Source organism: Rhinoderma darwinii, chromosome 2 (genome assembly GCF_050947455.1).
Source record: "Rhinoderma darwinii isolate aRhiDar2 chromosome 2, aRhiDar2.hap1, whole genome shotgun sequence".
NCBI lineage: Eukaryota > Metazoa > Chordata > Amphibia > Anura > Rhinodermatidae > Rhinoderma > Rhinoderma darwinii.
In genome coordinates, this window is record NC_134688.1 from 189,858,877 (window position 1) to 189,885,909 (window position 27,033).

Sequence of the window (27,033 nt, forward strand, 5' to 3'; positions counted from 1 at the left end):
ATATATTTTGAAAGGTAATGATTCAAAATAACATAATAATCAGTGAAGGCAACACACAGATGCCATATACTTATCCACTGATGGGGCCGCTGCTCGCAGCCTTCTCCGACACTCATCTTCAGCTCCTATGTTGGTCAATAGTGTGCGCGCTGACTCTTCCCTTCTTAAGGCTCTGTTCATACTGCAGAATTTTTGCCGAAGATTCCGCCGCAGAATTCTGCCTCCCATTCATTTCAATGGGACTCAAAAGCTTATTTTTCCCCCAATAACTGATTTTTTTATTTAATCGTGCGGGAAAAAGAAGTGGGACTTCCAGCTTTCTTGGGTAATTAAGGTACCCTACCCCAGCGCCCTTTGCGTAAGAAATCAGGTTCTTTAATCTAGCTTGCTAGATTGGTCAATTCTACTGCAGGGATGGCAAACTGATTTAAGATTGCTCAAAGTTGTTCGGTATGGAAGCAGGCAAACCACAAATATTGGACAGAATAAAGTGTTGGCCAAGAGTTACGGAATGCTTTTTCCAGTCCCCACGCTGAGCTTCTTTAGAGTTAGGGTTAGGTGCTCCACATTGGGAGAAACATTTAATAGGGCTTTCCCTATTGATTTAGAGATCACGGATCTATACCTTCACCATAGTGCGCTTTCACTTGCATTGGTAAAATAAACCACTGACTTCTTGTTAAGCTTCATACTACTCTTCAATTCCATCTAAAGACACTTTACAAACAACGATTTTACAAACCACTAATGAATGATGAATAATGATGAATTGGTGGCTAAAAAGACTATTACAGAGGATCTGATGGACATTTCCATCATAATGATCCTCTTTGCCGGCGGGGAAGATTTTTTCTTCCAGGCCCCTAGAGGAGCCCCATTGAACGGAGGGCAGAGCGGTACGCTAGGCAGAAATAGCTAGTGCACATGAAAATGACACTACAAGTGGCATTTACTTATTGCACCACAATTATTAGTGATCTTTTCCCTGCATTCACACTGGGTGATAGCCGCCAAGCGAATCATGATGATAGCTGGCCAGTATAAATGTGCCTTAAGACACTCCTGTTCTGTGAACACTAAGCATGAATTGGACATGTGCACCGTGCCAAAGTCAAACATTTCAATTGTACCTTTCACTACCTCCAGTAACCCACCACACCTGTACTGAAACCAGAACACAAACGCACAACACCCAGTGTCGTCTGGTTTGTATAGGCTTACCCATCTTCCCACTCAACATAGGCAGTTTCCAATAAAGATGAAATATAAGTTTGTGTATTCATTTACGATTTCACATGTCTGAATTAACAATAATTATCTAACAAGACAATTAACACTTACCTAGGTATTTGGGATAAAAATATTCCTGTTAAAATAAAAACAAACACAAAAAACATTAATTCGTCAATTTATACGTTTTATAAATCTATTCTAAAAAATAATTGTTGTACTATAGTCAAGGCAAAGTGGTCTCATCCACCCAATTCTACCTTCATTGGAAAGAGGGTTCTTTCACACAAGGTTCCTACGAAAGACTTTTGAGACACACACGAATAAATAATATTACGTGTGTATATATATATATATATATATATATATATATATATATACACACACATACACACACACACACATATATATATATACATACACACACTTATTTTTCCCAGATACAAATGGACATCACCAATTTGTGATAATGTCTACAGCAAATTATTTTTGGTCATTAACTGCATAGAATCATAATGTTTACCGCTTTAGGATAAAGTTACATTAACAGTATCTACAACAAACCATCAAGATGTTTGGAGCACTTCCCCCTACACATTATGATGGGACCCATAGCACTCCACACATTTACATGGCTTTTCGGGAGCATAATTTACTGCACTGAAAACGTGTGTGCGCTATGGATAAGAAATTACACTGAATGGCCACTTTATTAGAGACACCCATTGTTATGGAATCATTAGTTGAGTAATTCCCAGAGTGAAAGTTAATGGAATTGCCATGTTAGGGTTAGTCTAAGGCTACTCCATGGTCTTCACCAGAGCCCACCGCAAGGCAGGTTGGATTTGGCTGCATAGAACCCAGGCTGCTCTAACAGAATTCAGTGTTGGACAAGAGGTGCAATGCAGGCAATACCAGAACAGATAAGACAGCCTGAGGCTAAACAGAAAGTCCTAAGCACAAAGCTAGGGGAGATCAGTAAGTGCAGAGGTCAAAACCAGCCTGGAGTAGAATGTCCAAATCAGTAAGCAAAGGGGTAAATTCAGAGAGAAGCTGAGGTCCAGTTCCAAGAGTTCAAATAGTCAATAGGTACAGTGTATAAATCATGAGCTTGATCAAACACATGCAAACAAGGAGAACCACAAGCAAAGAAAACAGAACTAACCCAGATTTAAATACTCCACCCTTAAATCTGATAGGAAGAAATACAGAGGAGTGAGATAGGCTCTGCAACTAAAACCAGAGCCGCCCAGAAACTAGACAAGTAGTCATGGCAATCTTAAAGGAATAGTGTCATCACAAATAATTTTTTTATATGTTAAAGATGTTAGTGCTTTAATAAAAACGTTTATATTCATTTGTGTGTTTGTGTTTTACTGTTTCTTATTTTTACACTTTTTCTTCCCTATGGGGGCTGCCATTTTTTGTTCCATTTCTGTGTGTGTCGATTAACGACACACACAGACATGGAATACGGAAGCCACAGTCCCATAGGGACTGCGAACGGCTCCCGTCCCATTGACTGCCGTGTACGGCGTCTGTGTGGGAACTGCGCATGCGCCGCTCCCACACAGTCCTATTCGAAATTGGCGCCGTCCGGCGCCATTTTCCTGTGGACCGGAAGTCGCGGCCGGACAGTAATATTACTACTTCCGGTCGCGGCTTCCGGACTTGTGCACATGGAACAGCGGCAGCAAAGGGAGCGGACGGGCCGGAGGGAGCCGCGGCGGCAGGAGCAGGTAAGAGATTTCAATGTATGTTAGTGTTTGTGTGTGTTTACTACTGTATGTAAACCTACTACACTGTGGGTTACCTCAAAAAATGGCGACACACAGTGTAGGAGGTTAAACCTTTCAAACCCCTCGTTTATCCCGGCACTAGCCAGGATAAAGGAGGGGGGGATGCTGAGAGCTCACTAGAGCGAGAGCTTTTAACCCAATGTTGCAATGCTGCAATTTTGGGAACTAGCTCCATCTAGTGACCAAAAATGGGTAGTATTATAAATTAGAAAAAATTTATAATATTTCCTGACTCGCGAAAAAAATAAAAAAAATTTGAACAATGTTTAATCACCCACACACTAAATGTTTAAATTTTAAAAAAAAAACATGTTTTTCGGGCAACACCATGCCTTTAAAAGGGACTTGATGTTTCCCAACACCCATCTAGGAGCACATTTGAGCTCCATTAGCCATCAGAACCGCAGCAATTCGTCATGGCATAGATTTTACTGGGTGTTGAAATCCTTCTGCAGGAATATTGGCCCATGCGAACAGGATAGCTTCTCGCAATTGTTGCTAAAGTGTCCCTCTGTTATAGGGTAAACAGCTGCATAAAAGTGATGAACTTGGTCAGCCACAATGCTTAGCTAAGACCCACTGTTCAAATGTCCAACCACAGGTATCAGAGGACCCAGGATGTGCCAAGAAAACATTTCCCACACCATTACTCCACCTCCACCAGCCTGAACTGTTGACACCTGACAGGAAGAATACATCAATTCATACTGCTTGCGCCAAATTCTGAGCCTCCTGTCGGCATGGTGCAACAGAAATCTGCGTTCACCTGACCATGCAATGTTTTTCCACTGCTCAGTGATCCAGTTTTTGCACTTTTTGTCCCACTGGAGACAGTGCCTTTCGGTTTCCCTCAGACAGCAATTACACTTGAACTGGTCGTTTACGGTTATAGCCCATCCATGCTGAGTTGTGCGTTCGGTCATGTTTGTTGTAGCACCAGTGTTCTATTTGGCTGCAATTTGCTTGACTGTGCACAACCTGTTGGTCAGAATGATATTGGACATCCTGCTCTGAACTATTTCATGGACCAGTTGTTCGTGATATAGGTGCAGGAAAAAAAAGGAGTCTTCGAGAGGCGCTGCTACACACGGGATAACATGTGGGCCTGATGAAGATGCTGTTCCAGCATTGAAACGCGTTGCCTTTTGTCATTCACAATAAAGCTTTGATACTTCAATTGCATACGTGACTTACTACCGTCCAAGGGTCTGCATATTATCCTGTGTGTAGCAGCGCCTCTCGAAGACTCCTTTTTTTTCCTGCACCTATATCACTAGTACCTGCGGTCTCCGACAGGATTACCGGCATCGAGTCTCGGCAGCAGCACACACATTATTCAGAGCTTTCTTCCATCTTTCACCAGGTTAGTAATGTTTTGCAGTCTTCACTACAATTTACTTGGGTAACCTGCACTATGTGGCGCCGGGTTTTTTGTTCCTTTCCTCATGGACCAGTTGTTTACACCCATAGGATCCCCTTTTTATGAATGGTTTCCCTTGATCACACCATTCTCAACTGACTCAATACCATTGCACCAGAAAGCCCCACAAGGCTGACCGTTTTTAGAATATTTACCCGGGTTAGTCTAGCACCAATGACCTTGCCATTCTAATGTGGATTTACACTGAAGCGGATTCATGGAAAACTTGTTCACTTGATTTAATGCAGCACTCCGGGGTTACATATATTATTCCATACAATGAACCTCCGATCGTGAAAGGGAAGGGGTCACTAATAAAGTGGTCAGTGTATATAGCTATATTGCCATTTGTATTTTTTCTTTTCTAGCCTCCAGAATTTTGTTCTAAATACAAATGACTGAATTTTTGGTCATTTACATCAATAATGTTTGCATTTATTTCCATATGCTTTATGGAATTATCTGCATTTTTCCATTACAGGATTAGCTAAAACAGATAGTAGCCAGAGTAAAAACTCAAAAACAGTTACCAAACTACACAACTGCAATACTATCATATGCTAAACTTCTAGGGGGTGAAGCTTTTTAGTAAAACATAGCCTCAAAACATGCACACTAACAGCAGGCTTACACTTGAATATCCTACAAAGTTACTGGGGGGAGATTTACAAAGCTAAATGCACTAGAATTCTGCCTCATTTGCGTAAAAATAAATATGGTGCAAGGCATGTACACCAGTTTCTTTTTTTAATGTGTTTTATACACTTTTTGCACCTCACTAGACAGCTTTGAAAAGTGTCTAAAAAGGGGTGTGGCTTAGAGAAAAGGGATGAGACTTAAATTTGGACAATTGCACATAATGTTGGCACAAATTATTGGTTTAAACTAGGTCAACCAGGAGTTGACATAAGAAAGGGAAAAGTAGCTAACATTTCTATAAAGATGCACCAAATTTATTTCACAGCGTGCACCAGTGTGATAAATTTGGGGCATCTTCTGCCTGGTGTCGTTTTAAGCGGTCTATATTTAAGACCGTATGAATAAACCTGCCCCACCGTGCTTTAACATCATTTTGATCTGAAAAAGCTCATTACAGAAAACCATATTGAAGGAATAAAATCATAGTTACAAAATATTATACAGAACTTTATCACGCTTAAACTCTTGATGGCAATGTCATCTTAAATTTCACGTATAAACATATTACAAAGGGCTTGTGTGCAGCAATTGTCTTGAACGATGGCTGTGAAAAAAAAAAGTATGTATGGCAAGAGCCTTCTGTTCTCCCAACACACATAAGCTGTCTATTGTATCATTCATTTTACAAAGGATGGGAATGAATAAGAAGTGGAAACAGAAGCTAGCACAGCAGCAATCCCCACTGGCAGCCAGATCTCCGCTTGCCTCCTCTCTAATTTGCCAACCCTGAAGAATATTATTGAAAGCTGCTGGACAGCAGAGAATACATCTGTTCCTCGAAAACTGAACTGCACGTATCACTTCTCAATAGTCCATTTAGTGCCTGGAGATGTAACAGTCAGTGTAGAGTTGCAATCCAAAACCAATATACGAATGACCAGTCCTGAATCGCAAACTTCTTCAGCCTGGGGCCAATTACCAGGATTTTATCCAGAATAAAGTTGTTTTTTTCATAGGATGAGCTTGGAGCTCTCTCCGAAGCCTGCTCCTGCATGTACAGTATTACTAGAACAGATCAATAGTATGTCCCTGGAAATATCGTACAGATATTATTATCTCCCATAAAGAAGTAAAAGAAAAAAAGTAAAAAAAGTAGGACACAAGAACAAATAAATAAAATGTATTTTAATATCATACTAAAAGCAATATTATAAAAAAAATAATAATATTTCATGACACCTTCCCTTTAATGTTTATCGAATAGTAAAAAGTATCCCGTGATTTGAGCTACTGTATTGTATTACTAGTTTTCTGAAATATGTGAACAATATCATTCGAATTAGATACAACAGTTGTAATGGCGTACACATTCAGGACAGCTGGCTTGCAATCGTTAAGCTTTGGGAAAGAGTAAAAGACTAAGCGTAAAGAGCCTTCATCTTTGACCATCTCTAGCATCTTTCACTCGAGGGCATTGAACTCTGCTCTAGTTCTGCACGTACAGTACTTGCATAATATTTCTCGTGTAAAGCAGCAAATCAATAGAAATCTTTCCCTAAAAGGGTGGGTCAAAACAAAGTACTGTTAAAAGGCACAGACTTTAAAGGAAAACTCCACCTTTAAAACTGCAATAATGCATTTTAAAAGTTATTTTCTTTACTCGTTCTAAAGTAAGGCGAAGAAATACAACTGTGTTCTAGGCTATCTGGTCAACCCTCTCTTATTGTATTACTCCCAGGTCCAGTGTCTTGCACAGAATGCCTGCAGGTCCCGCTATGGAAATGCACTGTAAGGCCCCATGCACACGACAGCAAAAAACCTCCGTTTTTGCGGACCGCAATTGCGGTCCGCAAAAACGGAGCCATTCACTTTCATTGAACACTGACACCTTTCCGTAGCACTACGGAAGGGTGTCAGTGCCGTGGAAATGTTCCGGGAATTATGGAACATGTCCGTTCTTTCGCATTTTGCGGGCCGTGCTCCCATACTTTGTATGGGAGCACGGCCCGAAAATGCGGCTGTCAGTCAGCGGCCGGCCGTGCCAGCAATCGCGGGCCGTGATTGCGGACACGGTCGTGTGCATGGGGCCTTAGAGTTCGAAAAACACAGGACACTATTCCATACGGGATGAACCAGAGCTTCTGCTGTCTCAAAGAAAATTTGCTCAGAAACTACAACAGCCATACTGCAGAACACAAAAGGGCTGCTAAGTAGGAGCTTCTGCTCAAACTCACAATTTAAAAACTGTATTTTCAGAAATACATTGGGTAATAAAGATAGTACACCTTTCCCTTGGTGTGGGAGTTTATCCTAGGTGCCCCATCTTTAGAGAGAATTTATGCCGAGGAGCAACCTCCGTCCCTTTATGACACTTCCATAGCAGTTACTTGAAAGCATGATAAGGATCACCTGGTCTGTATCAATTTAGATTTTAAGATTCTCACAAAAGTCCCTGCTAATAGACTGAACTCCGTAATACTTTCAATTCTGGTTTCTGACAAAACAGGCTTATAGCCAACCTCTGATAATTTCAGGGGACTCAATTGGGTTGTATCTGAAAGAGGAACCAGGCCTTGGCTTCACTGCATGCATCCAAGGCCATTATGGGAAAATTTTATATAATTGTGGATCTCGATCCTTCACAAGTTCCCTGCAAGCTAGAATTCATGCCCATTGTTTATATTCTCACTCTTTCACCCTGTATGAGGAACAAGTCAGGGGTGCCCCCTTACACCCCTTCTTTTCGCTTTTGCCATTGAGATACAGATTGGCCCTATGCATCAGACAAAATACTCTGTTCTCTGGCACATCTTCTGAAATATGCGGCCCTATAGTATTTGCATAATCACTAAGGACTCAGGTAGAGCCTTCAGGGCAAACCTATATCCCCTTTTATCCTACCTTCACGAGAAGATTAATCCTACCAAAGACCAATAATGGTAAACCTTATCAAAACTTGGTAGCTTGGCCGAAATGTTTATACATGTTAAAACAAGCAGCCAGTCCTGTCCTATGGAGATCCTTCAAGGAGGTTCATTCCTTATTAGATCTATTTGTATGGGTTCCCCAACAACATAAATTGAAACTTACTACTTGCCAGCACCCCAAAGATCAAGCAGGTACAGCCTTGCCTGATCATCTTTATTACTTAGACGCTAACTTAGATATAATTAGACACGAAGTCTCACAGGACATATAAGTATAAAGGTGGGAGACAAATCTCAACCACCCATGAACACAACTAGAGATAAAGACTCTAACAATATATGATAAACTAGAGAAAAAGAGTCCATATATATCCACATATGAAAAAATTACACATCTTTATTAATAGCATCAGATACATAAAATTACAAGAACAGAGAATCTAAAATTAAATCCTTGACTAAGTCACAAGTACCTATATTGAACAGAGTATATTGAATTACATTTAAGTATATAAACTTTATTAATGTTCAAAATTCCTCCTACACAGGGTACATCTACATAAATAAATGCAAATACAGAAGGTACAACAGACCCAGACTGAGTAATGTTGAAAAGTATATAGATCCGCATTTGCCTAAAGAGACTAGTGTCCTTAGAAAAATGACAGTGTCCATATGAGTCCAGCGAATGCACTTACCCAAGTTTTGAGGAGAATCGTGTGACCCAGAGTATAGAAGTGCGCCCCGACGCGCGTTTCGCTTATAGCTTTCTCAAGGGGTCCAGATATACTGTATTCACACTGGGTTGAGGACAAGCCATTACCAAACTCAGAACAATCTCATTTACAGACATAATTTCAGATGTGCAGGTAATCCTATTTCCCTGCATTTGGGAAAAATGAGATTGCAAAATCCTGCAATTCCAAATTGAACAGTAGTGCAAAGTTCCCTACTCCTTGGGTACCTATTTCTAGGTACCTTCTCATAAGAATCTACAAGTATTTATAACGGTCTTCTAGATGTTAAACTGTAAATGTCTCATGGCCATTCTCACGCCTGATAACCAGGTCTCTCCAGCTTTTCAGTTACACTGATTGAGAATAAATCACTAGCAACTTATTATTGAAGAGGCTCTGTCACCACATTATAAGTGGCCTATCTTCTACATAATGTGATCGGCGCTGTAATGTAGATTACACCAGTGTTTTTTATTTAGAAAAACTATTTTTGACGGAGTTATGACCTATATTAGATTTATGCTAATGAGTTTCTCAATGGACAACTGGGCGGGTTTTACTATATGGCCAAGTGGGCGTTGTGGAGAGGAGTGTACGACGCTGACCAATCAGCGTCATACACTTCTCTCCATTCATTTACACAGCAGATAGTGATATAGCTAAATCGCTATGTGCAGCCACATAAATACACTATAACGTTACTGCAGTGTCCTGATAATGAATATACATTACCTCCAGCCAGGACGGGATGTGTATTCAGAATCCTGACCACTTCTGTAGCGTGAGTTACAGCATAGCAGGCGTAGTCTCACAAGATTACGCTGTAAACTGTCATTTACAGCGAGATCTCGCTGTGCTGTAAATCACAGAGAAGTGGTCAGGATTCTGAATGCACGTTACGTCCTGGCTGGAGGTAATGTATATTCATTGTCAGGACACTGCAGTAATGTTATAGTGCGTTTATGTGGCAGCACATAGCGATATAGCTATATCGCTATGTGCTGTATAAATGAATGGAGAGAAGTGTATGACGCTGATTGGTCAGCGTCATACACTTCTCTCCACAACGCCCACTTGGCCATATAGTAAAACACGTCCAGTTGTCCATTGAGAAACTCATTAGCATAAACCGAATATAGGTCATAACGCCATCAAAAATGATCGTTTTTCTAAATAAAAAACACTGTTGTAATCTACATTACAGCGCCGATCACATCATGTACAATATAGGCCACTTATAATGTGGCAACAGAGCCTCGAACACCAGACCTATTTTATAAAAATGGGCCAAATGCCCAATAAGTCAATTTTGGCTTCTCATATGGAGTTTCCACAGTGTCCTATCCTTTTGGGGGGAGACTGCTACCCAGAGGTCCTGGGTGCTCAGGTACAATTTACACCAGAGATATGTTTGTTTGGACTTATTATTGAGGAACTCTGGACCGATTATACATGAGCTGGAGGGAATTCATTTTCTTTGCTTGAAAGTCTTTAATTAATGCTGCTGTTCTGTATGAAAATATAGTATATAAAAATAGGGATGTCCTTATAACTTCTTTATAGCTATAGTGCATCCATTTACCCACTCACTTGTAAATAAGCTTTATAAGGGGAAAGGAAAAGCAATCCAACAACGTTCCAGTTAGCAAAGCTGTCAACAAATCCTATTTTCCACGCCAAGCGGGAGAAGACATCAATAAAAGTCTGCTTTTCCCCCCAAAGGCATCCTACTCTGAATAGATGGAATATGATTTGCAATATGTGGGCCATAAATATTAAGGGAGAAAAGAACAAATAAACTAAGCAAATGAAGTGAATCGTTTTTGGTTTTTTTAAAAGTAATAGTGAAGATGATCTGAAAACAAAAAAAATACAGTAGTAAAGCACTAAAAATCTCCTAATGACCTTGAAGGTAAACCAAAAGTTAAAATATGAGATGAAGCAGTACCGGACAATGGCATTACACAATATTAACAGAGTAGTAAAATTCAAGAAAGACATCTAAACTTAAAGAGATTAGTGTATTTAGACAAATTTTCAGACAAACTATGCCCTCTTGGCAGTTATGGAGACCAAATGAACCATCACTGAAGCAGGCTATTCCACACACTGTTGCTCAGGGGGGAATCTAATAACCACGGGCAGTAGGCCACTGAGACACATGGAAGGAGAATGGCAACAGGCCCTCATACTGACAATCTGAGAAGCGCTACAGTTAATAAGCTTGCAGTCCTTGGAGGAAAAAAAAAAGCAGAGCCTGCATTATGCACCTGCCCAACTGGTTACCGGACCAGTTCTCTACGCCAGCTGCGGGTATCATGCCTCATAAATCCGTGCATCGCTTCATTAAAAGCACTTCTAGGTGAGACGGGTTAAGGAATCCCATGACTTCATCAGCAAACACAGGATGTCGATTATGTGCAACATTGTTTTTTTTTTTTAAATCCACAGCATGCCATACCCTTGTAGTTTTTCTATAGAAAATAAAAGTACAAATAAAAGGACCACCATCATATGCCATAGAATTATATGGAATTGAATGAATTAGAACGTTCGTTTAGACATGAAAAGTTACTCAATACACATCTGACTTGTCATTTTATGGAACAAAGTTTAAGCATAATAGCATTTTGGTACGCTCGCTGTTGGTGGAAACAATTTAAATGTCATAAAAGTTCCCAAACGGTTTTAATATTAGGGCTAAAATCACACATGCAGCTTTCGTTGCAGTTGGTTCCAAAAGTAAGAAAAAGTATTAAGGAAAGACTGGGTTATCCTGGTACTTCATTTTTTTTTTTAGTATTTGCTGCAAATATCTTTGACAAAAAAAAAACCACAGTATTAACCGATCCTTTCCCCTAGCAATCCAACGCTGACGCTCCTGGGGCCCTTCCAGTGATTGTTTGCATGCAGGCCGCATGGGACAGCTGTAGCCAACCAGAGGGCTCAGCAATGAGCAATCATTTCTTGAATCATGCCAGGAACCACCTGCTCCCCCTAACATATCTGCCCTAAGCTCCCGATAGTTACCCACATGTAATCTCAGGCCCTCACAAGACCGCCTGCTTTGTTCTCATTATCTGCACCTCACATCAACAAGATTTCTACTTTGCATCCCCCATACTCAGGAACCCTCTCCCCCAAAACATCAGACTCTCTCCCACCAACCAATCCTTCAAAAGCAACCTGAAAACCCACCTCTTCAGAAAAGCCTACAACCTCCAATAACCCTGCTGCCACTACTCTACCGGGTGAACAGTTCGTACCCTTACCCATCATCTCCCTCCCTTGTAAATCGTAAGGGTCCTCTCTCCTTCTGTACCAGGCTGCCATTCATTAAGCACATGTTTATTGTACTTCTTTTTATGGTCTCATGTCATGGACTTAAACCCTTTATAAGTACAATAGCCTGGAATTAATGGCACTCCAAAATAAAAAAAATAATGCCTTGCAAATCAGGCAGCGAGACACAGCGATCTTTGGCCGTGTGACCTATTCACAAATTGTCCTGCAGTTAGAGTATTGGTCACCAATTTTTGATGTTTTAAAAGGTGGAACTTCACTTTAACCTTTATTTGCCTTGAATTTCACTGCGGAAATGCTTTACTGTTGTGCTCCCACAACAATCCCTCATCTGCGGTTTCACAAAGTTTAACATACAGAAAATCTGACCACAATAAAATGCTATTTTACAAACAATACAGGCATAGTATAAATAGTTAAAAGCAATGTGTTTTAGTTGCACAACTGTTTTAGTTGCCTTTTCTTTTTTTTTTACATACGGATACATTTTGCTTATTTTTTCATAAAATATTTGCTTGGTCCTTGAAGACCACACAATGCTTTTCTGATAAAAAAAATTAAATTATGTATCCATGGTACAGAACATAGCCAACTGATATAAAATGGATACCAAAACAAAGAATTCAGCCCAGGGGATATAACATTTTGACGAAGTACAGATCACAGCCAGAAAGATAAATCAACCATGTATGAGAATGTTAGTAAGACCTGTCAGAGGATCTCAAAACACAAATCATTTATCCCAGGTTTCAAAAATGCTGTTCAGCTCTTCAGAGCTTTCCTAGGAAACCAAACATACTAAAACCAGATCTACTACTTAAAGAAGACTCTTTACTTCTGAGTAAGTGATAGAGGAGTTTTCTCAAATATCTATCATAAGCAAAGCAGAATATTTTGCTTAGTATTAGGGCACATTTGCAGGAGTTGGATTTGCTTTGGAAAACTTTGCAGCAGATTCGACCCAGATTCTGCAAGGAATTCTGGAATAAAGTCTGTATCAAATGGGGTTTCATTTTGTGCAGATTTTCAGCCCGATTTGCCACTGCAGAGTAAAAGAAAAATGTGTGTGTGTGGCGGGGGGGGGGGGGGGGTTATTTAAAAAAAATAAAAATAAATGCTCCCCTGGCCCTTCCGTAGCGATGCTGCCCTGGCGCTTCCGTAGCGATGCTGCCCTGCTTCCCAGGCTGGTCTGTGTCTAGCACCACCTCCTGGGATGACGCTGCAGCCTGTGATTGGCTGCAATAGTTACAAGGGGAAAAAACATTGTTCCAGGTTACTGGCTCAACACAGACCAGCCGTGAGAACAGAGACTTTCCTTAATAGAAGCGCCAGAGTAGGAGAGTATAGTTTGTTTTGTTTTTTTTTTAAGTGTAAAAAAGTTTATTCTTTTTTATTTCTAGTTGCAATTTTTGCTTTGGTATTGGAGCTATGCCGCAGCAAAAAAAATAAAAAATGCAACATTTGAAATTTTTTGCGAATTTCTAGTTTCCCATTAAACTCAAAAGGGGAAAATCTGCAATAAATGCGCAACTATTCTGCAGATTAATTTGACATGCCGCAAATTAAAAAATCCACAACGCAAGTCAATTTCTGCACAGAAATTTTCTGCAGCGTGTGGATGAGATTGCTCCAAGCATTTACGCTACATGTAAACAAAGTTACAGGGACAGAGTTTTACTTCTTTGTTTCCAGGGAGAATCGTCCTGCACTGCAAGATTTCCTTCTTCTCTGGGAGGAACCAAATGTGAGTGGGAGGAGCTAATTCCAAGTTGTGAAGATGAAGCTGTGACAGGATTTACCTTCCTTGTATCTTGTGTTTCTAGTGAGAGACTCTTCAGATTACCCAGCAGCCTCCTCTAGAATATAAAGGAATCCATCTAACATTTCTGCTAATATAACAACATGCAATAGGATAGCAGCAGAGATCTTCACTGTACACATACTGCATACTTCGGGGGGAATTTATCAACCATTCTACGCTAGTGATTAAAAAGGAGGAGGAAGAAGAAGAAAAAGGGTCTGGCACTGTCAAACCAGACACTTGAAGTTGAAAGGAGATTCTGAGGGGCACTATTCACAGTAATGGATTCCGGCGATCAACATGCCAACGGGGTGCTCATCAACCAGCAAAGCACATGTAACTTGAACAAAAAAAATAAAAATAGAGGCACTCACCGCCTGTGGCAATAAATTTCCTTATTCAGGATCTTTGGTCTAAAACGATGAGGAATAAGCTAAGCCTACGGCCGTTTTGCGTACCCGCACGCTTTGTTAAGGCCCTGGCGTCACTTCCTTCCCTGCCCATTTTATATCCATGTATCAATGCGTGTTTACATAACAAACCTTCACATCACAGAGCAGAGAAATACACCACACATGCTATCAGATAATAAAGGTTAGCCATTCTATGACAGAAATAGCATTATATTGTTTCTGTTAAGAGTATCATGATCTATGTTATAAAGGCACTCAGATCGTTACAGTCATTAAGCCAGAGTGGTCCTAGTGCCTCTGTCTTTAGGATCATTTCAGCCTCTTTTTGTAATAGGATTTTAGGTCCATCTCCCCCAGATATTATTGTCTTTATTTATACCTGCAAATCTCATGCACCGCACATCATTTGCATGTTTCTCTTGCATATCAATCTAGGACAGCCGTCACCTGTACTTACTGACCGTACATATTCACCAAACCTTCTATACATTGGTCGTATAGTTTTTCCCTACGTAAAATCTGCCGTAAGTGCAGACAACCACATATACTACAAACTGGGTTCTACAGGCTTATTAATGCATTTATTTCAAACGCACAGCCCCCTATTTTAAGGTTCCTGGTGATATTAGGGAATTGCAAAATCTGCATTGCCCACATTTTTTATTTCCTTTCGGCACCATTTCTAATAACCAGTTTTCTTTTTCCTTTTGTTAAAAGCAACCCTTAACCAATACATATATTTTAAGTTTTTGCTTTCTACGCTAGTTCTCTGGCATGGAAGTGTCGCAAAAAGGCACAAAAGCCACAATTTGCGTTTAAAATTGCAACTTTTTGGTTATTTACGCCGTCCTTGGAAAGTTTTTAAAATGGAGAGCGGATTGCAAAAATGGGCATAGCCACCGCAAACCGAAAAATGTATTATAATTGACACCAGAATACTGGCTTCAATCATAAAGGAATCAGGCTCCCACTACTAACAGCAGCTGATACAACATACTGATGACGGGCAGCGTCATGACGCAGAACTGATGATGTGGAGTTCTGCGTCACATAAGGCCCTGACACTACGGGGCATCAATACCTTGTACGAGTCACAGCATGCTGAGGGCACTCGAGAGGGAGAAGCGAAGAGCAGCAGTAACTTCAGCATCCATTTTTTATTTCCACTAGGGGGGGCGTTCAGTGGGAAAATGCAACAGATTTATCAAGAGGCGTGCAGATAGCGAAGACAGCCATATAGGCCCTTTTACAACGGCCAATTATCGGGCAAACAAGCGTACATAAAACGTGCGTTCACAAAATTTGCCCTGTGAAAACCGAGCAGCGATCAACCGATGAACAAGCAAATGCTCGTCCATCTGCTGATCGCATCCTTTTAAATGCCAAAACTATTATCGTCGGCAGCACATCTCCCTGTGTAAACAGGGAGATGTGCTGCCAACATGATAAAAATGTATAGGGATGAGCAATCTGAGTAATGAGCGCTCGTCCCCATACTAGCTCCTTGTGAAAGGAACAAACGAGCGCCGATCAACGAGCGGTCTTGTTGATCAGCGCTCGTTTACACGGCCCACTCATGTTTATGTGATCAGTATTAGGACTTATTTAGACGAATGAGTGTAAACTCGGAAGTGAAAGACGGCAGTTTTTCACATCCAAGACGCACCCATGCGGGACCCGTTTTCACTGATCTATCAGAGTTTAGTCTATAGAGGGATCTGTGAAAAACTGAGAAAAAATAGGACATGTCTTTTTTTTTTCTCACAGGTCCTTTACAGCCCCATAGAAATACAAGCAGCCGTGTGAGGGACGTTAAAAAGATGACTAGAACACAGACTACATATACTTTTGTCTGAAAAATCCCTTTGTGTGTTAGAGGCTGATTGACAGATTTGGCCAAGGTATGCAAAGCCTAAGGCATCCTTCACACAGAATTTTTCTGGCAATTTAAAGTGCATCAAAAAACGCAATCAGTCTCCTATCACCTGTCCTGTTTGTGGGGGAAACCCCTTTAACCCCTTAAGGACACGGCCAATTTTTTTAGATTTCCCTCTTTGCATCCCGACGCTCATAAATTTTTTGTACGACGTAGTTGTAGGAGACTTTGCTTTTTGCGGAATGAGTTGTACTTTATGTAGGTACCATTTTTTGGTACAAATACATTATCGTTTAAATTATATAAATTTTTATTTTGGTGAAAATGCAGAAAGAAAAAAAAAAAAAGCAATTCCGCTACAGTTTTATTATTATATACCATACACCGATCATCATAAATGATGTTATAGATTAGTTGTACAGGTTGTTATGGTTGTGGCGATACCAAATAGGTGTATATTATTTCAGGTTTTGTGACTTAGATTTTAAAAAGTTTATTTATTGTAAAAAATGGGTATTTAGGTGTATTTTTTTTTTTTTTTTACATTCATTTTTTTTTTAATCCCACAGAGGGATTTTTTTTCATTTGTTTATTTCTTTTTTTTTTTTTTTTAAACTGCAGTGTACTGGCATATATCTAGATTCTGATTGTACACAGGAAGTTGTTAGGGCATACCTCAGTATGCCCTAAAAGGAAATATGGTCAGACAGGCCTGGGGTCCTTCGATGGACCCTGGGCTGTCTGGCTATACAAGTTATGGGCTTTGATTGCGTCACAGGGATTTTCTGTGACCCGATCAATGGGCAGTCCCCCCTCCTCTTATTAACTTTGAATGCCGTTATCAGCTTTGACGGTGGAGAGAAGAGGTTTCTCTTCTTACCGTTAGAGTGGTGCTGCGGCTGTGTACTACAGCTGTTACCCCGCTCCAGATCGCGCGCGGACACAGCTGTCACACAGGATGAGAATTCTCGTCCTAATGCGCTAAGTACCCGCCGCTCACAACGAGTATTCTCATCCTGTGTCTGTAAGCAGTTGAAGGATATAAAAGCCAATAGTAAATATTTTACTTATACTAGTCCTAATCAATGTATTAGATAATCAAAATTTAAAATTATTTCAGTAATTTAGTTCAAAAAGTGAAACTCATACATTATATAGATTCCTTACACACAGAGTGATCTATTCTCAGAATGGTTTTCTTTTAACCCTTTCAGGACTGAGCTCATTTTGACCTTCAGGACCAGCCCCATTTTTTTCAAATCTGACGTGTCAATTTATGTGGTAATAACTCTGGAATGCTTTTGCCTATCCAAGCGATTCTGAGATTGTTTGGTCAATAAATTCATTGCTAATTTGTGAAAAACACCAAAATTTAGAAAATTTGCAAAAATTATTTTCTAATTTTAAATGTATCCGCTTGTAAAACAGATCGTAATACCACACAAAATAGTTAGTATTTCACATCTTCCATATGTCTACTTTATATTTGCATAGTTTTTTGAACATTTTATTTTTCTAGGACGTTACAAGGCTTAGAACTTTAGCAGCAATTTCTCAAATTTTCAAGAAAATTTCAAAAGGCTATTTTTACAGGGACCAGTTCAGTTCTGAAGCGGCTTTGAGGAAATTGACAATTTATTTATTTTTTTGCTGAAATTCATTTGTAATAAAAAAAATTCTGTGACACAGGTTTTACCAGAGAAATGCAACTCTATATTTATTGCCCAGATTCTGTCAATTCTAGAAATATCCCACGTGTCTCTAGTGTGATAATGGGCTGAAGCACCGGCCTCAGAAGCAACGGAGCACCTAGTGGATTTTAGGGCCTCCTTTTTTTAGAATATATTTTAGGCACCATGTCAGGTTAGAAGAGGTCTTGTAGAGCCAAAACAGTGGAAATCCCCCAAAAGTGACACGGTTTTGGAAACTACACACCTCAAGGAATTTATCTAGGGGTACAGCTAGCATCTTGACCCCACAGGTCTTTTGCTATATTTATTGGAGTTAGTCTGTGAAAGTGAAAATCTACTTTTTTTCTGAAAAAATATAAAAAAAAAAAAATATTTGCAAGGAATAAAGAATAAAAAGCACCCCAAAACTTGTAAAGCTACTTCTCCCGATTACGGCAATACCCCATATGTGGTACTAAACTGCTGTTTGGACCCACGGCAGAGCTCAGAAGGGAAGGAGCGCCATTTGGATTTTGAAGCGCAGATTTTGCTGGATTGGTTTTCAGTGCCATGTCGCGTTTGCAACGCCCTGGAGGGAGCAAAACAGTGGAAACCCCTCAAAAGTGACCCCATTTTGAAGACTATATCCCTCAAGGAATTTTTCTAGGGGTATAGTTAGCATTTTGACCCCACAGTTTTTTTGCTGAATTTAGTGGAATTAGGCCGTGAAAATGAAAATCGACTTTTTTCTGAAAAAAACATAGAAATGTATTATTTTTACAATGAATAAAGGAGAAAAATCACCCCAAAATTTGTAAAGCAATTTGTCCTGATTACAGCAATACCCCATATGCGGTAATAAACTGCTGTTTGGACCCACGGCAGGACTCAGAAGGGAAGGAACAATATTTGGCTTTTGGAGCTCAAATTTAGCTGGAATGGTTTGAGTGTCATGCCGCATTTGCAAAGCCCCTGAGGTACCAAAACAGTGGAAACCTCCCAAAAGTCCCTTTAGGGGATTAGAACGAGCGATCATTAGGTCGCTGGTACAATAAATAATCATTTTTACAGGCTCCTGTAACAGCGCGATCGCTGTTCCTGTCCGTTAGTCCCGGGTGTCAGCTGTAATACACAGCTGACACCTGCAGAACATGGAGCGGGCGCAGCGCATGAGCCCACTCCATATATAATCCACCACTCCACGACATGCTATTAAATCGTGGTGCGCAAAGGCGTTAATGCGCAGCGGATGGTGCAATGTGAAAACAACAATTTTTAACTGATATGCCATTTTAATGCACAATATGTTGTGCCCAGTTTGTGCCACTGAAGACAAATACCTCATACAATGTTGAGCGGGTTCTCCCGGATATAAGATATCATATATGTGGACGCAAACTGGTGTTTGGGCACCCTGTGGAGCTCAGAAGGGAGGGAGCGCCATTTGGCTTTTGGAGAGCAGATTTTGCTTGGTAGCTGTTCTGTTTGGGGTTTTGCTGGTATTTCGGTTTATAATGTGGGGGCATATGTAATCTGCACGGAAAACATCATGGCATAATAAGAGGTTATAATAATGGGGTAAATAACTAATATTTTTTTTCTTACAGTGTTGACCGTGCGCTATAAATGACATTTTACTTCATTCTGCGGGTCGATACGATTACGGCCATACTATATGTATATAGGTTTTCTCTGTTTTGTGGCGATTGCCCAATAAAATCACTTTGATAAAATTATTTCTTTTTTGTGTCACCATATTCTGAGAGCCGTAACGTTTTTATTTTTTACTCAAAAAAGCTGTGTAAGGGCTTGTTTTTTGTGAGACGGGTTGGAGTTTTTATTGGTACATGTGACTTTTTGATCACTTTTTATTCTATATTTTGAGAGGGTTGATGGCCAAAAAATTGTGATTCTGACATTGTTTTTTTATTTTTTTGCGGTGTTCATCGTGCGGGAAAAATAATATTATAGTTTTATAGTTTGGGTCATTATGAACGCGGTGATACCAAATATGTGTACTTTTTTTTTTTTAACATTTTCATTTTGTTCCTATAATAAAAGACTTTAATAAAACATTTTTATTACTTTTTTTTTTACTTTTTACTTGAAGACCTGCAGCACTGATGGCTGCTATAATACATTACACTACCTAGGTAGTGTAACGTATTATAAACGGTCAGTGTGACGCTGAGAGTCACACTGACAGGGAGCTTATGAGGACCGGCCTCCGGCTGGTTCTCATTGGCTGCCGTGCATGGCAGACCCAGGGGCTGTTGTATGGCCTCCGGTTTTGCCATGTAACCGACTGCAGCACCCGGAATCTGTTCGTTGCTACAACAAACTTTCCCTGCGATCACATGACCGGGACCTGAACCAATTAGGTCCCGATCATGTCTCCGGGACCAGAGGTGGGGGATATCAGCACGATCCGGGTTTCAGCACTACTCTGAGACACCCGGATCGCGCTTTTAACACCAACCGTGAATTCATGTTGGCGCTGGACAGTGCCCAGCAAGCGCCGACGTGAATTTACTGTGGGCGGTCGGGAAGCGGTTAACGCTGATGATTATGGCTAACAGTTAATGAAAACCCAAAATTTTGTATCTCAGAAAACTTGAATATTAAATAAGCCCAATTTCAAAAATGATTTTTAATACCGAAATGTTGACCTACTGAAAAGTATGTACAGTATATGCACTCAATACTTGGTCGGGGCTCCTTTTGCATGAATTACTGCATCAATGCGGCGTGGCATGGAGGCGATCAGCCTGTGGCACTGCTGAGGTGTTATGGAAGCCCAGGTTGCTTTGATAGCGGCTTTCAGCTCGTCTGCATTGTTGGGTCTGGTGTCTCATCTTCCTTTTGACAATACCCCAGAGATTCTATATGGGGTTTAGGTCAGGCGAGTTTGCTGGCCAATCAAGAACAGTGATACTGTGGTTATTAAACCAGATATTGGTACTTTTGGCAGTGTGGGCAGGTGCCAAGTCTTGCTGGAAAATGAAATCAGCATCTCCATAAAGCTTGTCCGCAGAGGGAAGCATGAAGTGCTCGAAAATTTCCTGGTCGACGGCTGCGTTGACTCTGGACTTGCTATAACACAGTGGACCAACACCAGCAGATGACATGGCTCCCCAAACCATCACTGACTGTGGAAACGTCACACTGGACCACAAACAACTTGGATTGATGCCTCTCCACTCTTCCTCCAGACTCTGGGACCTTGATTTCCAAATGAAATGCAAAATTGACTTTAATCTGAAAACAGGACTTTGGACCACTGAGCAACAGACCAGACCTTTTAAAAGGCTTAGGAAACCTTTGCAGGTGTTTTGTGTTGATTAGCCGATTAGAATGTGATACCACGAGTCTAAAATCTTGAACTTTTACCCAATATTCTAATTTTCTGAGACACTAAATTTTGGGTTTTCATTAACTGTTAGCCATAATCATCAACATTAAGAGAAAAAAAAATATGTTGGAAATAGATCACTCTGTGTGTAAGGAATCTATTTAAATATAGGAGTTTCACTTTCTGAATTGAATTACTGAAATAAATTAACTTTTTGATATTCTAATTCATTGAGAAGGACCAGTATAGTCCACATATGCATTATACAGTAGGTTTGTTTTACTGCATAACACTGGTAACAATTTTGTTGCTTTGGAATAGCACACAGTCGAAGAAATCAATAAATGAAGCCAATGGTGATGACCCCAGTCTCCACCTCTAGTCTGGAAAAAGGTCACGTGTGGCTTTCATTTCTAAGGTCAAAAGAAATCCTAACACAGACAGCCTCTGGCAATGTACACCAGTGGTACTATTTTTTAATATATGAACAAAAGGCAACTGTTTGAGGACGTCGCCAATCCGAAATATAACGGACAGGCAGTTGTATTTATCACATCCTAACAGTGGCTGAACAATGACAAATCAAAAAAAAGATACTGCACAGAAGACAAAGAACCAGAACAGACTCACAAGCAGGAGGAAACATAGGTTATGTTTCTGTGTAAGGCCTTATTCACACGACAGTGAAAAACGTCCATGTGACAGCCGCTCTTTTAACGGCCGTCACACGGCTATTTTCAGAACAATGATGTTCTATGGTTGTATTCACATGACCGTTTTGGCTCCCATAGAAGTCAATGGATCAGTTTTTAATGGCTGTCAATACATGTTACAACCGTTAAAAATGGATTTGTGACATGGGGATTGGCAAGGGAACTACTAGTTCCCTTGCTGGCTATCGGCGGCCCGATGACATACTCACCGATACAGCGCCGACCTCTTCAGGTATGGTCTCTCGTCTTCACGGGTTCTGCGAAGGTGAGGCGATGACGTCATCGTGTCGCCTTCGCAGATCCCGTGAAGACGAGAGACCAAGCGTGAAGACAGCGCTGCATCGGTGAGTGTCACCACGTCTCCTTCACAGATCCAGTGAAGACGAGAGGCCTTACCTGAAGAAGACATCGGTGAGTATGTAGGGCATTCATGTCGGACTGTGAGGCATCATATACAGGGGGGGGGGCTGTAAATAGTGTCATGGTGAAGATGTGACCTTCCTTTGGGTGTTTTCAGGGGGTTTGGACAAAAAAAGCCTGACCAATGAAATTCATCAGTTTTTTTAACGGCCATGAAAAACTGATGCAAAACGGATGACAAACGGCCATTAAAAACGGACTGGAAATGGATGAAAATTTAGAGACATTGACGCAAAATGGCCATTAAAAACGGACAGTTTTTAATGGACATTATTTTTCACTGTCGTGTGAATATAGCCTAAAGGTGCTGCTTTTCAGTGCAGAAGTTTGACCCCTTTTACACAGCAAATGTTCTGTTCTGTAACGAGCGCCAATCGAGGAGAACAACATGTCGATCAGCGCTCTTCTGCTTGATTTACATGGAGCTCAAAAATGATCGAGAGTATGGGGACAGATGATCTTTAATACGATTGTTTGTCCCCATACAGTTTGCATTTTGTCGGAAGCGCATCTTTTTACACAGGGAGATGAGCTGCCGACAAATAATTTTTTGGTAGCATAAAACACGCGATTAGCCAACAATCGAACCAATAATCAGAAACGAGCATTCGTATGAATGCTCATTCAGTCGATCAACTGTCCATGTAAAATGACGTTTAGATATTATCTTAGGCTAGCTTCACATTCTCATTTGAAAAACGAATTGAGATGGATCTTATTCATTTCTATGTAACTTAAACTGATACTAAAGGGTGTCCGTCTTCATTAGTTCCATCATGGTGTTTTGTTTATTCATTCAATGTTGATGAATTGAAAAACTGATGTTTATTTGTCATCAGGTTAGATTAGTTGTAGTGTGAATCCAGCTCAAGATGCAGTACCAAGCAGCAGAAGGCTAGGTACACATCTGCTTTGGAGGCTTCATCGCAGATTCGGTGAAAAATGCAGGACGAAATAGCGCTGCAATACGACGGACACCATGACAAAACCCAGTGAATGGGTTCCGTCAGACTCCGCTGGTGTCCTTCACGCAACGTAGCCGATGCTTCCATTTTTTCTGTTGTTCTGCTTCTATATTGGAGCAGAACGAAAAAAAACAACCGCAGATGTCAACCTGAGTATAAAAGAAAGTATCTGGCACACCAATTTGAAAAAAAAGGTAATTTTTTATTTTGTTTTTAATGCCAGTGGCAGAGTGCAACGTTTCGGTTAATACGACCTTCTTCAGGCACTTCAGCGCATGTAGTAATAGCGGCTTGCCGCTTTGTCATGGCGCCATGACAAAGCGGCAAGCCGCTATTACTACAAGCGCTCGCCTATGCAGTGATCCCAGCACGACTCAGTGCCTGAAGAAGGTCGTATGGACCGAAACGTTGCACTCTGCCACTGCCATTAAAAACAAAATAAAAAATTACCTTTTTTTCAAATTGGTGTGCCGGATACTTTCTATTATACTCAGCATTTGGGTTGGGCCCCTATCCGTGCAAAACCACTTCCACCCAGTATCTGGTGCGATCTGAACCTACACACAAGCAGATGTCAACCTAGCATTATGTATGACGATCATTATAAATCATGTGTTCACACACTTGGTCATTGCAGCTAGATGTATTCTCCCTTCGGAATCCTAATTATAATTTATTTCCGGTTACTTAGATCACATACAGATATCGTCATCAATCAGTCCTTGTTCCCAATGGGGCTCGCAATTTAATAAATTCTCACGCAAAAGCACAGAGAACAAATAAACTCTACGCATATGTCCTTGGTCGGATTTGAACCCAGGAACAGACCAAATCTCTTGTGCCATAATCTCTGAAGTAAGGTGGAATGAAGAGAAAAGTTTTTGGATAGAAAAGCAATTAAATATCCATGGATAGGAGGGTTCGGAAATCTATAACCCACATTCTATTATGTAAAGCAATACATGGGCATGTGCCAATAAGAGATCTCCTCATCCTCTCGCTGCCTATACACTGGCAGCACAACTAGGTGATTACAGAGATTTTTTTTCAACATGTTTTGATATCAAGCACTACTGAATTATGAGGTGCCTTTTATCTGGCCATAGTAGTATTAACCATTTAAACGACCAGGTTAATTTTGGCCTTAATAACTACAAATAATTTTTTTGTTTTTCATAGTCTTATTTAGGGAACTTTTTAATTTTTATATGTTGGCATAGCTGTATAAGGGCTTTTTTTTTTTTTTTTTTTCTTGCAAGTTTACATTTCAATGGCTCCATAAAACAGCAATTCTGGAGCATCTTTTGCCATTCCGCTTTCATTACACCTAGAAATTTATGAATAAATTGACAACTATGTTAGCAGTTGGCGGCGTGTCCCTACAGTTTGACACTGTCCAATCAGTGCTGCCAAGGTAAGACTCATATGGTGACACCCAGTTGTCAATTTATTCATACATTTCTAGGAGGAATAACAGAAGAATAGCACAACAGAGTTCTAAGAAAATTTGTTACAGAATTGTTATTTCAAGGGCAATACAAGTATTTACTAAGAGACATATCGGGAGAAATGACAGGTCCTCTTTAACTGCATTTAATAGAATTTATTAATCCCACTAGGCGAGGTCACAATGTGATCTTCTGATCGCTGATATAATGCTTAGGTATACCGAAGCATTACTGCCTGCCCGTGGAAAACTAGGCATACGGTCATGGAAGGCCTGGGATCATTGGTTAGGCCCATGTGCAGCCTCCGATCCCGGCCGTTGCAGCGGGAGCTAGCAGTGACAATGCCCGCACGATAAACATCACCTAAATGTGGGAAGGGAACGTACAAATGCGACAATGCTTTAGTATTAATCATTTATTAATATTATTTTGACCCAAGACCTCCACAGAAATAGGTGAACTAAACATCCAAGAACAGGTACCACCCCAGCTAGAAAGGAGTTTTTTCTAAAACCTCTGATATTACAACAAGCCCTTATATTCTCTAAATCCAAATTTTCTTTCATATCCACAAGCACATTTGGCAAGTCCTATAGCTTATTAGAAAACAAGTCATACTTACAGTTTCAGGATCATTCTCAAAAACTTCCCTGGCCTCCTCTTTATTGCACCTCTCCTCTACACACTCCCGTTCCAAGTGGCCTTGCTTGGTCTCTTCAAATATATGGTTAGCCCTCTTGAGCCTGGGGCGAAGGAACTGTGCCGCTTCATTAGCCTGCAACATGACTCCTGCAGCCAACATATAACAAAAGCATATATAAACATAGAATTTCATCTGTATTTAACTAAATAACAGAACGCAAAACATAATCTAACTGGTAGTGTAAGGGTACGTTCACAGAGTTTTTTGCAGGCAGAAATTAATGCGTCAAAATTCTGTTTGGAATTTTGAGGCAGATCTTGATCTGCCTGCACGCCGTTTGCCGTGTTTTTCGCTTGCGGCCATGGATCGCCGTGGTCAAAAACGCAGCAAAACACGCTTTCTCTGCTTCCCATTGATGTCAATGGGAGGTCAGAGACGTAAACGCCCGAAGATAGGGCATGTCACTTTTTCCCGCGAGACGGTTTTTCTGCCTGTGGGAAAAAAACACCTCCATCTCCCATTGAAATCCATGGGAAGCATTTTCGCCGTTTTTTGGTGCGGTTCCCGCGTCAAAAAACTGTGTGAACTGACCCGAACTGAATAGGAAAAAAAAAATTATACTGTAAGAATTTACAACGGCACATCTATCAATATAAAAGTGGGGAAAAATTATAGTGTCTACATGTACAAGGCTGATGGAGTCCTCCCTACACAGACTCGAGGCCATAATGGTTTCCAAAAGTGCTTCTAATAATACGGACTTGAAAGGGGTAAATAGTTACTCAATCAGTGTAGATCCTTTTTTTTTTTTGCCAAAGACTGGACAATTTAGCATCTGTTCACATGAGCGTTGAGTGTGTTCACAATGCTTGTGTTTATAACGGAGCCATAACAGCTACGCCGGATCCATTTTCAAACACATACTGGTGGAATTTTGACGGCCCCCATTGATTTAAATGGGATCTGTAGGGGTTCTAGTGCTTTTCACCGCAAGAATAGCACTGCAGACTGTACTATTTTTGACGTTGAAAATACTTGAACCAAACTCCATTAACGTTGACGAGCGCTCATTTGCTCCTTTCACGCGGAGCAATGATTGGTTTATGTATTGGGACAAGCGCTCGTACATTTCCATCATGTCGGCGGCACATCTCCTGTTTACACAGGGAGGTGTGCTGCCGACAACGATAATATGTATTGCTGCATAAACTAGCGCATCAGCCAACGAACGAGCAGATCTTTGCCCTTTATACAGGGAAATGATCGGGACAAAGCTCAATTACCCGATAATTGGCCCGTGTAAAAGGGCCTTTCCCCGTGAACCAACCAGTTTTTCAAAATGTTTAACTCTGGGGAAACGGATTGTGACAAGGATACAGAATACAAATTATCTGCAACAAGGTAAGGGGGGCCAGCAGTCTTCTTTTGTCTAATAGATTGCATGTAAATGCCCGAGCTAATGAATTTTATGGCTGACATTTACCGATTGATTGCTAGAGAGACAAAGTGGTGATCTATGGTAAGATATTGGAGAACAAGGGGCCCATATACTACTCTTGCACCGTGTCTGCCCCGGAGTCGTTCCCATTGTTGCAAATACTATTTGTGTATTGCATATTTATTTATTTTTTTTATTTTATTTTTTTACTTTTTTGGTATATTCACAAGTGGTGGAAA

At 40.5% G+C, this 27,033-nt stretch overlaps 1 protein-coding gene across 3 annotated transcripts in view; it reads right to left on the reverse strand.

Annotated features, from left to right (window-relative positions):
- Positions 1-27,033, reverse strand: part of GAS6 (growth arrest specific 6) — a 102,053-nt gene that overhangs the window by 72,599 nt on the left and 2,421 nt on the right. For all 3 annotated transcript variants that reach the window (XM_075852640.1, XM_075852641.1, XM_075852639.1), the window contains 2 exons: positions 25,336-25,502; positions 1,342-1,366 (listed from right to left, as the gene is read on the reverse strand). In XM_075852640.1, the coding sequence (XP_075708755.1) occupies positions 1,342-1,366; positions 25,336-25,502 (192 nt within the window). The remainder of the gene's footprint in view (positions 1-1,341; positions 1,367-25,335; positions 25,503-27,033) is intronic.